The following is a 13,036-nucleotide window of genomic DNA, read 5'->3' as shown; positions in this document are numbered from 1 at the left end:
GTGGGGGCTGATCATGGGGGCGGGGGTGTGTGTGGGGGGCCGAGCCTGAGAGTGGGGTGTGGGAGAAGGGGCTGATCCTGGGGTGGGGCTGATCGTGGGCCAGGGTCCACCCAGCCCTCTACTCTGCCCCCTCCATCCCGCAGGCCTGGAGATGCAGGGTTCCCACCAGGAGATGGAGCGACCAGCGCTGCCAGGCCATGGCCAAGGGTGAGAATGTCACGAATCCTGTACGGCGCCAGCCGGAGGCTGAGGGAGGTCGTTGGCGGCGGTCGCCCGAGGCAGGGCTGCATGTGGCAGGCAGTACTCAGCTCCTCATGCTGCATTGGCCTGAGAGTGATGTGGGTGGCAGCAGGCGTTATCATGTGCTCACGCTCAGTCCAAGTTGTCGCACGGTCCTGCCAGCTATGATGTAGAGGGGCTGGAGCCGTCTGCAGTCAGCCAACAGCTCTTTTGTGGGCCAAGCCCCGGCATCGCACCAGAGCTTTGAGTCAGCTGCATTGTAATACTGGGCAGTGGCTCTTTCTTAATTCCAGCACCTGCACCATACTGTAGCCCGTGAGAACTGTTTTTTATCTCTTTGGAGCAGTCCCACGATAGCTGAATGTGTGCGACTTAAAACCGAAGCTCTGTCTTTGCTACACATCCTTTACTGCTCGAACGTGCAGGTGCTGGTGCTTCAAGTGCAGTTAACACATCATAAGTGTAACGTATGTCAAGGCACTCCGATTAACGTGATCAGAGAGGCATAAGCAATCATAGGTGCCAGCCATTGCTTTGATAGACAAAAGCTTGTGCCTTTCTGAATGTGTTCGTCTCTAAGGTTCTACCATAAGCAGAACCCTCAGCGACTGTGCCCTGAAAAACCGCACCTAATGCCTGCAGCGGGGAACAAGCCATGTGCATCATTGGGTCGGGCAGGTTCAGGGCAAGTTCCTACAAACTGAAACAGTTTACTGCTTCGGAATATGTCCTGTGAGGTGTTTGGCCGTGTAGGAGGAGGTAAGACAATAGCTTGAAGAGGAGAATGAGGAAATGGAAAGACCATAGAAAGGAGGGAAAGAAGTACATGTAGGGAAGCATAAGTATTCAACTGAAGGGATAATTGACAGGACATGCACATAATAAGGGTTTATGAAAACAAAACTAGATTTATCTCCGTATGTAAAGGCAGTTTGTGAAGTTCTGTATTGATTATACGTGGTTCCAAAACCATATCCATGGATGAGGATATATTGTCTCTTGGTACCTGGAGGTAATGTTTCCATAAATCAAGTTATTGTAGAACTTCATCTGTCACCAGCCAACTTAAAATGGCCCAGGTACTTGAAATTCCCAGTTTTGGAAGCAATATAGCCACAAGAGTGTGGTGCTGGAACCAGTTCGATGAGCACTGTTGCCTAGTTCATGGTTGTCTAGCTGGCAGACCGTGTCTCCTGAAGGGTTTGCATGCAACCTGTAGGCTTCCAGCTGCCACTTCCCTACCATCAGTTGCTCCTGCCCCAGTGGGTAGGAGTGAGCTAGAGTGCCTGAGCTGCTGGCAGCAAAGGGAGCCAGGCTGCCCACGCTGTAGGTGGGTAGTACGTGAAGCCAGGAGAGCAGGCGTGGGTGGGTTCTGTGCACATGGCATGTATGGGGAGGTGGGGGTCAAGGAAGGTGCCTGTGTGGCACTCATAGCCGGGGGTAGATCCAGGCTGCTTGTGCTATGTATTCAGCATGGAAGGGGTACTGGGCTGCCTGACTTCCCCCCACTTCCAGCTGTGCACACTGTGCATGCAGACCACTCTCCTCAGGTGCTATGTGGGTAGGGCCAGGCTTCCTGTGCTGCATGGGTATGGGGGAGCTGTGCAAGCAGCCCTTTGCAAGAAGGGTCGGGCAGAGCACTCTTCAGATTGCATGCTGGAAGGGAACTGCAGAGCACCCACCCACCTGCGTAGGTCTGTGGCCTGTGTATAGTGTAGCTTCTACGTCTGTAGTCTCCAGTTCCCCAAAATTTAGACAGCCCTGACCTAGATAGTCAGGGCACAGTACTGCACTGCTGTCACTATACTGCTTCTGTTTCTAGGGTTGGCTCTGGTGTCTGCACAGCACTGCCTTATGCCATGCAGACATATCTTGGGTGAGACCAGCACTCATTTGTAAACATCAATGGCCAGTCCTGACCCACTGTCCCTCACTCCCAACCCACTGCCCCCTAGGCCCCAGCCCCTCAGTGTTTAGGGCAGAGGAGGCCCGAAGCAGCCCCTTGCAGTCCAGAACTCTGACAGCTTGCAAGAGAAAAGCTGCAGTCTCCCACATTTTTCTCCATTTTTAAAGTCTGTTGATCCATTTTTTTAAATTTGTTCATGACACTTTCATATATTCTTGCAACCCACTTTTGGGTCACAACCTACAGGTTGAGAAATGCTGTTTTAAACTACACTTGATATCAGCACATTCCTTGCAAGAATTTCATGTGGTTCAGAGAGATTCCTTTGGGCCAGTTCAGACAGCTCCTGTCCACTGCCATTTGTAAAGAGAGCTTTTCCAGGGAATTTAAAGATATTCTGGGTGGCCAGCTGTAGAGAATTCTTATGCTTATAGTGTGTATAGGGTCTGAAAGAACAACATACAAGAATAACAGCCTTAAAGATTATTGTTATTTTTCTAACTTCAAATTCTTGATCAAAACACCTCATTCTGAGGAATGAATTTGCCTTGTATTACCATCCTCATCTTACTTTGCTAGCTTTTCACCAAAATTATTTGCCCATTGCAACCTAGCCATTTCCTGTAGTTGTATCTGACGTGTATTATTTCTGTAGTTGTACCTTTTTCTCTGACAAATTATTTCTCCAGAATTATGTCTCTTTCTTCTCTATGTGGTGCCAGCTGATAGTTGTCAAGTGGTCTGGAAAGTCCTGAAGAGCTTCATAATTATGAGCTGTGGTGATGCGCCAAAGCAATCACAGTGCTTCATTGTCTCAGATGACCTGTAAGGGAGCAGTATGAGCACATACAGCTTCATTGGGCTCCGCCTCCGCATACAGCTGCTTATTGCTACAGGGTTGGTTATTTGATCTACTTACTATTGCTGGATCTCTCTGCGTGTGTTATGCAATCAGCATCAGAAAGATAATGCCTGTGGCTGTTACGCCTAGTTTCACTCATGGAAAATCTATTCTCCCTTGCAACGTAAAAACAGTGCTAATATTAACCTTTAGGTGGAGCATAAGGTGGTGAACCTTAAGGTTTTCAGTGTAGTGAGTCTGAATATCTCAATTCCAAACCTTCTTGAAAGAAAAGAGAAGTTTGTAGTTTGCTCATGGAAACCTGGAATTATCTGATGTTTCTGCACCAGAATGCTTGGAAAATAAATAGGCCAAATAATGTACAAAGCAACATAACCAATAAGCACTAGCATCTTGAATGGGTGCAGTTTCAATTATTTAAAAATTGTATTAGACTCCCATATAACTTGCATGGGCCAGAAGTGAGAGAGCCTATTCTATGAAGGCATGGGGAAAAATCTAGACATGCAAGTAGCTCAAAAAACAACAACAATAACACATGTTTCTGCTATTTCCTCTGTGTATTCTGACCAAATATGCATTGCTGTTGGGCATTTTGTGTGTCTGGGTCTCAGACCTAAGAGAAATCACATCTAATGGCAACATAAATGTCGAGAAGCGTTGAGTACAAATAAAAGTGGGAATAATTTCTAAATTATGAAAGGGGAAACTCAAGACCTAAATACTCAGAGTAGAAGATGCATGCTAAATCTTTGTTGTAAGGTGACATAAGCCAGAAATGGTTTTTGTTATATTTTTTAATTTGCAGTAAGATCCAACTAAGTAAAGAATTTAATGTTATGAAATTTTAGAAACATTCCATATGACCATAGCCATATAATGAGTCAGTTTCTTCCATGGTGAAACTAATGCACATATCCATGATACTACTCTGTTCACCCGAAAAGGAGCTGTACTATAGTGGTCTCTGAAATAATCCCGTATGTTTTTTAGGGAAGGCTGTGATATGAACTGTGGACCAGCCATGAAAGACTCTTAAGTTCTTGGTGAGCTTACACCCCACTAAGCCATATGTGAAAACAGTGAATGACATCACAGGATGGATGTGGAGGCGGACTGGGAGTCTGATAATGACACTTGTGACACAGGTGAGGAGCATTCAGATGAGTCCAGCCAGACCTCTGAGCAGGGAGCTTGTAAATCTAGCCTTCAGCTCAAGGTTGAGGTAGACTACTCACAACCATCCAGTCGTAGTTGCAGCCCTGCTGGACCTTCAGGTAAGCAAGAACTCCCTGTAGAATTACAGTGTGAAGATGAAGAGACTTATGAGACCTATTATCAGAAGAGAGGTGAGACCACAACTGGGGTCTTTGTCACCTCCAGCACCAACTTTGACTTGCAGTGTGAAGATGAGGATCTGGAACTCTATTCCTCAGAGCAGTCAGAGGAACCTCAGGATGGATTAAGTGAGGATGATGAAAACACCATTCTGATTGAGGATTTTGATGAGGAGGAACTAGAGCCTATCTCTGGAGAAGCTTATCGATGCAAGAAGTGTGGTACTTCTTTTCAGGACCTAAGTGAATTAAAGGAACACAAGCAGATCCACTTGACAGAGAATTCATACCGATGCCCAGTCTGTGGCAAAGAGTTCTTCCGAGCTGCAAACTTACGAATGCATAAGCTCATTCATTCTAGTGAAAGGCCGCACAAATGTCCAGAGTGTGACAAAGGTTTCATCCGCACGGCAGATGTCTGGAGGCACCTACGCAATGTACACAAGATAGAGCGCTCTATGGTAATTTTGGGAAGTGGTATGGTTAGGAACCCATGGTCCACAGTGCACCGAAACCAGCATAGTAATGGGGACAGTGATCAACAGTTTTCAGAAAACCAGAAGTCTGGGGAAGAAGAGTCAAAATGTTATATCTGCCCCACATGTGGCAAAGGTTTCCGTAAATCCAATCTGCTATCCAAACATAAGGTGATCCACCGGCAAGATAAACCATATAAATGCCAGGAATGTGGCATGGCCTTTGTCCAACTACTTAGACTAAAAAGGCACCAGCAGACTCATTCTGGAGAGCGCCCTTTCTATTGTGAAGAGTGTGGAGGGACTTTCACACGACTGGCATCACTACAGCGCCACCAACGGATCCATACTGGGGAGAAACCCTATTCTTGTGCTTACTGTGGTCATTCCTTCACTGAGTCAGGTACTCTAAGGAGGCATGAGCGAACACATAGGATGGACAAATCTTAGTGTGTAGGCCTCTGTGAATGCAGTCTCCAGTATTTCCCTTTATCTGAATGAGACCTATTCAGCTATGTTAGAAGATCTGCCCCATGCTGCACACAGAGGCCAATCCAGAGCCCCCTTCCTAAAGATGGCCAGTATAACCCTAGTAAAAATACACTGCTGCATAAGGAGCTCTATGATCTCTGACCACAAAGATGGTGCTGACTGTTTTTGAACCCATCCTTATCAGTTAAAAAAGGAAATAGCTTTCATTGCCATTGTGTAATGGAGGAGATATTTTAAGCATAAAGTCCCTCACAAGTGCTGTGTATTGTCATAAATGACCCAACTGGTGGGTGGGAACCAAATTCAGCTTTTCTCAAGGATTTTATTAGTTAAATGAGTGATTCCCAACCAGGGTGTCTCAGGATCCTTTCAAGGGTGCAATATTAGCACGGTTAGGTGTGCAAACGTGATTCACAAGGCAAACCGAGAAATTTCAAATAGGAATCCATAGCTTTATGAATATTCTACTCTGTTGTGGTCTTTTTGAGCTCTTTACAGCAGAAGGATTTGCTCTATTATTTTTTATAGTAAAAGAAAGTGAAAACTAAGAACTTCAGGGATATAGTTTATAGCTATATATAAAACTAAGAGTTGGCATTTTCCACAGAATGCCACAAGTCTGTTGAGGGGCACCTCGATTCCATCAAGGGGTGCCTCAGGTCTGTTGAGGTTGAGAACCATTGGCTTAAACAGCGTTCATCTGCAGTCCTTGTCTCTGATTTGGTTGGTATTACTGTTTAAAATGTGATTGCTGTCTAGCACTAGATTTGGAGATCTGCAGACATTTGTGAAGACTGCACAGTCCACTTAGTTGGAGCTGGCCCATCCACACTTTCTCTTTGTGTGTTCTTTCATGTTTTTTAATGAAGTATTTTTATTTGAAAGAGAAGCATTGTGTCTGTTGTTTTTAAAAAGAATTCCAGATTCTTAATAAATCAGACAGTTAACAGATGTGCCTATACATGCTGCTTATGTATTGCCTAAGGGGATATTTGGGGTTGTGTGTCTGAATAAACATTGTTTCACTGGACTGCTGTGGGAATCAGGCTGTTGAATCACAAATCACAATCAGGCTGCTGTGGGAATCAGGCTCTATAATATCTGTAGAACTTAGGTCAAACTTTCTACAAAGGTCAGGGAACCTTTCTTATGTGACATCCTGCATCCACACAGCAGCTGATCAAAGTGTTTTACAAGACCTGATTGTATCACGCTCTTGCAATGCTTTCTATGAGGGTCTTGGCTCAGAATAAGGGTGAAGTTACTCATTACACTTAAACAATACTAAAGACACTTTAAATGTAAGTGTCCGTATATTAAGGCTTGTTAACTCATGCTAAATACCCTCTAAAAATTTAAAAGTTACGCTGCTTTAGGTGAAGCAATAACTCTGGGCTGTGCTTCCTAGCTCATGTTAGGGTAATAGCAGTCTGCTCCACAGAGATAAAGCAATTTGCAGTCTTCCAGCATCCCAGGATACACTGCTCCCAGAGAGCAAGGATAGAGCCCAGGTGTTCTGGCTCCTAGCCGTGCTCTAGTGGCAAGTCAGAGCTGTGCAGGTAAGCAACAGTATTAACCCTTAATGTACAACTGTTCTCAGCATGTTCTCATTTTAATGAGGCTTAATGTTCCACATTTAGTATAGTCTAAGTGCAACGTGTAACTTCAAGTCTAACTGCTTTAACTTGTATCTTTTGACTGCAGATAGGAAGCCAGTTGTTACAGCTTCACCAGTTCAGTTGGTCACTTTGAGCACCTGTACACGTCGGGTGTCTGCTTCAAAGCTTGCTAATTAGTATGTTCCAGCAGCCTCCACGTCGTGTCTATTCAGTGTCCCTGCACTTCAAAATGGCAGTGGGGGCACTTGAACTAAAGCTCATTGAACGAGCTTTAGTTCTAGCACCTCCACCACCATTTTGAAGCATAGGACACTGTATACATGTGACACTGTGTGCGCTTTAATTAGAGCGTTTCTCAGAGCCACTCCAATTAAAGTGCCCCCCACCTCCACCCCAGAGCCCAAGTATAGATGCTCTAAAATTTCATCCAACAATGGAGTTCATGTCCTTAGAAGAATGACCAATAGCCCACCTCCTAGAAATGTTATGGAAGGTTGGTTTCAAGGTTCCTCAGAATCAGTAAAAAACCTAGGATTTTATGGTTTGCTGCATGTTGATATATCAAAAACAGTGATGCCAAACAGACTTGCTTAACTGCTGCAGGGACAATGTGACAGTCAAATGCTCTGTGTAGTCCATGCCACTGAAATGATCTCCCTCTCTAATATAGGCAAATCTAAACATATAACTTGTAGTCTTATGTATGTGCCAGCTAATGTATTTGTTACAAAAATACAGGGTCCTTCTCCAAACTCAATTCTGTGGTTAGTGCCAACAGTATTAAATAAGGGTGGGGTGTAGTTTAGCAGTTGGTCTACACTCGGGTTTTCCTTGACTGAACTGAAAACTAGATTTAGATGCATAGGTGCAGCATTCTAATGTGGACACGGTATTATTGATATAAAGATGTTTTGGTATCCAAGCCATATTTACCAGTATCAAATACCTTTCTATCTGTATAGATGCCTTTCTTTAAGTAGGTTCATTTAGTTGTCAGCAAGATCTGTGCAAAAAAGTGAGGGCAGATAAGTATTAAGAGAGGCTCTCAAGCCACACTCAAGCAATTGGTGTCAGATCAGATGTGAAATGGTGGGTCTATCTCACAGCACTATACCAGTGTGCAAAACCTGCTGATATAACTTATCGAAGGAAGCCATTTATGTCTGTCTTGAAATACCAACTAAAATTAGTTATTATTCTGGCTTGCCAACATTTTAGTTACCCAACTAACAAGTTATGAGTCAAATGGTAAAAGTTTAATGCTATTAAAATATGTACATTAGAGTTCTTAATGATCCTAGGAGCACAAAGAATGATCCTAGGCTCCTAGGTTCCTAATGATCCTAGGAGCCCAAAGGAAGTCCATTCCCTTTTGTAAGGAAGGCAGCAAAAGGGCTGGAAGACCCTCTTGGCTCAATAGGGAAGTCCTTGACCTCTGGAAATTTAAAAAGAGAAGCTTATAAGGGATGGAAGTCAGAAATTACCCCCAAAGGGGAATACTTAGCAATAGCTGACACCTGTAGGGAGCAGATTAGGAAAGCAAAGGCACAAACTGAATACAAATTGGCAACTGGAATCAAGGACAACAAAAAGTCCTTCTTTAGGTAGGTAGGACGCTGGAGAAAAAATATGGGGAACATAGGGCCCCTGATGAACAAAATGGGACAGCTGATAACTGACACTCGGGACAAAACCAAACTCCTTAATGAATACTTCATATCGGTATTCCTCCAGTCCAAGGGTGTTAGACTGCTTGACAGGATACAGCATGATCAAGGTGGAGGTGATCACCCTCCCATAGCTGGCAAAGATCTTGCGGGGGAATACCTAGAGAGGCTGAATAGCTACAAGTCAGTTGGACTGGATGAACTACACCTGAGAGTGCTAATAGAACTGGCTGACATAATCGCGTGACCTATGGCCAAGCTATTTGAGGACTCGTGGTGCTTGGGAGAGGCCCCAGAAGACTGGAAGAGGGCCAAGGTGGTGCCTATCTTCAAGAAAGGGAGAAAGGACGACCCAGGGAATTACAGGCCAATCAGTTTGAGCTCAGTCCCTGTTAAAATCCTGAAAAAAAATACCAAAGAATCCATTATTGATAAGCTTATTGATTGATAAGTCTTTTCTGCCCAATTACAGAGGGGCTGAACCTGATGATCTTGTAAGGTCCCTTCCAGCCCCTAACATCTATGGATTTATGATATATGAGATAGGATATGCAATTGGTAGAATTAGTGCCAGTGAGTCTAGTGTTGTTGAAAAGGCTCCAAAGGAGTGAGTAATTGAGAAGTTATAAGATGATATAAATGAAAACTGTGGTAGGCTCATAAAAGGCTAATAAAACCTTCAGAGTGATGTAAAGCAGTTGGGATGTGCAAAATAAAAATTAAACAAGAGTATGATGGCTCCTGTGAAATGTCTCTTCACCCATCCAATAAAACTGCCACTGATTCCAGTGCATGGAGTCAGAATTACAGGAGCTCTTCTGGTTTCACCACTTAGTTGAGTTTAGAACATGTGTTTAAGGTAATCTTCCTTGCAGTGTATCTGATCTGGGTATGAAATATTCTGAAAGCTTTTCCAAACTTTAAGTGTATCATGGTGGCACACTGGGGTGCTAGAAGGGTTAGTGCAGGCCATTTAGGTGACCAAATGTAGTAAGAAAAAGGGAAAGAAAGTGAGAGCAAATATTACTGGTCAGTGACATCACTTCCTTGCAGAACTCTAATATTGGGGGTCTCAATAGAAATTACTTATGTTTTGTTCAAATTTGCTGTTGTGCATCTAGGTCTGAGTTCATCCATTTCTAAAAGCTGGGAAGGGAAAATAGTTTTACATATTAATAGTGTGTGACATGGAGCATTTGTCCAGCTTGCATAAATGCATCCAGCTCTGAGACATCAGTGGAATCAATGCAAGAAGCTCCTACTTCAGTTATCTGAGACCTGAGCTATGCAAATAATCTCTTGTGGCTGTTAGATGGTACTTAAGAGAAATGAAGTTTGGACATTGACTTCTGCTTTCTTTTCCCCAGCTAACTATTGTCATTCTCCTCAGCCTCACTTGTTATGTTGCAGAAAGTACCTTAGCAGACTACTAATTGATTTTTTTTATTTGAAAATTTTCTCTTTCCTACTTTGCATTTTATCCTATGGGACACGTAAAATATATATCCAGTGATATCTTTGCTTCCAGCAGTGGGAGAGTTCATCCACCCCAAACCAATTTACTGTCATTTTCATTTAGCAGGCTGCAAATCTAACCAGTGCTGAAGATGCCTTCCCTGAATCTCTTATATATGGAAATCTTGGAGAGCTGAGTTAGCAGGTACAGTCTGGGACTGAACAGTTACAAGGAACTATATGGCTGTTTATTTTTCCCTGTATTAAATTATTTTCTAGAGTAGGAGTTTTCCTATAGTTTCCTGTTGTGGACCATTTGTGTCTTAACATTTTTTATTATTTTCATGTTGGCCCACTGAGCCTTCTAGCTCTGATTTTACGCCTTTCCTGTGGCAATGCTGACTGATGGCCTGAAAACTTTATAAGGACAATATCAAGGAAACAAAGGTGAGAATAAACTCTGCTAGTGCAACAAGTAAAGTTAGTTATGTGTCCCATTCCTTTTATAGCTATGTTGTTCATTTCTTCTCTGTTATGGGGATTTCTATGTATTAGTACTGAACAATCCTTCATTGCATCATCTTTATTGTTTAAATATTTTCAGATTACTGCAGTTCACTCTTGTATCATTAACTGACTTTCAGCATGATACCTTTTTATGTTCCCATTCATGCAAGAAGTCAGGCCAAAGAACAGTGCTAAATTGAGGCTTTATACATTAGCAAATTTAATTATTCACCAAGGTTATACCTGACAAAGACATAGTTGCAAACAGCTAGGCAGATAACCGATTGTTGCTTTTTCCAGTTTTGGTAATGGAAAAAGGTTCTGAATACCCCAAAGGAATTCTTGACTGCATCTTGAAACATGTCCATGATCTGTAACACAGATTGGGAGCCACTAGTAGAAACAGGAAATGTCACTGATGGGCTGGCGTGATATATACTTAAGTTTGAACAGTTTGTTCACTGTAAGCTCAGAGAGAAGACAACCTGGGAAAGAAGATTTCTGAAAAAAAACATTGTTTTATTTTCAGTTATGTAAAGTGGACTTTGTAGTTGTGAGAGGTGCTGGAACACTAATCCTGAGATGGGAGCTTTCTATCCACAAAACTGGTACAGTCATTTCAGTAATGTATCACCCGGACATATGTGCCTTAGTCCTAATCTGAAAGGGTTAAAAATAAAAAGATAGGCTTATTCCTACATCTGTTCAGTCCTCAGTCTCAAAGTAGAGAGGCCAGCAAGATTTAATACCAGGTGTCTATATCACAAAATATGGATATCTGCCTTGGGAGAAGGACCAGCATTTACATTTTAAAAAAATAACAAAAGTGATGGGGAAACAAGTGTCTTATCCTTTAAACTAGTTATTAAAACGTGATATCAAGAAACTAATTTTTTTCCTAGGTTGGATGTGGGGTTGTGTGCAGTTTCAGGTGCTGATTTGATTCGATGGAGATTTGGACCAATTCGGTGGCCGAATCTCTGAATCCAAACCAAATCAGGGCCATGCAGCGCAGGGCTGTGGGGGCTGCTGTCCCACCAGGCAGGAGCTGGTGAGTCCAGGGTTGTTTTTTTTAAAAGGCCAGGAGCTGGGGCAGATGGGGCAGCCATGGGGGAGGGCTGGGAGAGTGGGTGGGGGCTGGGGGGGCTCATGGCAGAGTCCCCAGTGCAGTGGGAGGCAGCGGGGATCACCCCCTGCTGGGCAGGAGCTGGTGAATGGGGGCTTTTTTCTTTCAAAGAGCTGGGAGCTGGGGCCAGGCGGGGCAGCCATTGAGAGCGGGCGAGGGATGGGGCCTGTGTGATTCGTAGATTCAGCTGATTCGGCAGCAGCCAAATCTCTGAATCATTTGCGGCTGAACTGATTTGGAACAGTGATTCAAATCACTGAATCAAATCACTGTCCCCCGAATCAGCCGAATCCAAATCCAAAGTGAATGCTAGCCACTATGCACAGTCCCAGTGGGATATGTCTGAGGCCCCAGACTACACATAGAAATTGCACTGATTTAACTACATTAGTATAGTTAAATTAGTGCATCTTTATGAATGAGCACTTTTACACTTGGTTATGACCTGAAGCAACCTACATCATTACTAGTTATCCTCAAATCTATTTAACAGTATCCACAGAGGGGCTGCCTTGATCTAGCTAATTGTTTTTGTTAAGTAGGTGTAACTCCTCTGTGTAGAGAAGTCCTTAATTTCTAAAGAATTCAGTGCACTGTTGTCCTGCACCTTGTATAGTCATTTACATAAGTAGGTTAGCAATACAGTCTAAATAATATAGCAGTGTTTTACATCCATTTTGCATTCACTCTATACTTGTGTAAATTACTGTGCAAGATACAAGTCAACGGAGAATCAGCCCTTGATTTTATAAATTCGTTGCATGCCTATACATAAAATATGTATAAACAAACAGTTAAAGCATAATAGATCATTTGTATGTTCAAATCCACAATTTTCATGGTATTTTATAGTAACTGCACATTCAAAATAGGCATATGTTTTCCAAACTCAGGCCCTAAAAGTTAATAGCTAGGCCACCACTGTGCAATAAGACTGTGTAATTGTACTCTCCATCCAGGAGCTGTTAATAGATTATATAAAGACTTCAAAAGACTCTTTGATTCTTACAGTAGTATTCTAATGTATTATAATATACTTATATAATTATAAGTACTCTAATGGTATCTGAGTGCAGGGTGACTATAGCCTTAAGTTGTCACTATCTGGGCATACCACACAAAGAGAATATTGGGTTTGTAGGCTGATTCAGCACCTGACACAAAAGAACAGGCTACTGTCTTTTGAGCTAAATCAAAGGTTCCTGCATCTGCCTACTGTATGTAGGGGGAAAGAACAAACTTTGCAAAGCAAAGGGGTGGGATATAATCTGGAACAGAGACCCTGGGAGGGGAGAAAATCCTGAGAGTGACCCCTCTCTGCAACTTACCCCAGATAGAGTGAGGAATGC

At 43.1% G+C, this 13,036-nt stretch overlaps 1 protein-coding gene across 3 annotated transcripts; it reads left to right on the top strand.

Moving 5' to 3' along the window:
* Nucleotides 1-43: 43 nt before the first annotated feature.
* On the top strand, nucleotides 44-7,104 carry LOC102368872 (zinc finger and SCAN domain-containing protein 12-like). Of its 3 annotated transcripts, XM_025206169.1 has the most exons (3): nucleotides 44-207; nucleotides 2,869-3,043; nucleotides 4,002-7,104. In XM_025206169.1, the coding sequence occupies exon 3, from the start codon at nucleotides 4,108-4,110 to the stop codon at nucleotides 5,269-5,271; it is 1,164 nt and encodes a 387-aa protein (XP_025061954.1). In that variant the 5' UTR covers nucleotides 44-207; nucleotides 2,869-3,043; nucleotides 4,002-4,107; the 3' UTR covers nucleotides 5,272-7,104. The 3 variants fall into 3 exon arrangements, with proteins under 3 accessions (XP_025061954.1, XP_025061955.1, XP_014376206.1); XM_025206170.1 differs by lacking the exon at nucleotides 2,869-3,043; XM_014520720.2 differs by having other exon boundaries at nucleotides 44-3,043.
* The last annotated feature ends 5,932 nt before the right edge of the window (nucleotides 7,105-13,036 follow it).

Source organism: Alligator sinensis, unplaced genomic scaffold (genome assembly GCF_000455745.1).
Source record: "Alligator sinensis unplaced genomic scaffold, ASM45574v1 scaffold471_2, whole genome shotgun sequence".
NCBI lineage: Eukaryota > Metazoa > Chordata > Crocodylia > Alligatoridae > Alligator > Alligator sinensis.
Note: the sequence above shows the minus strand (reverse complement) of the source record. Positions and strands in the feature narration are given on the sequence as shown.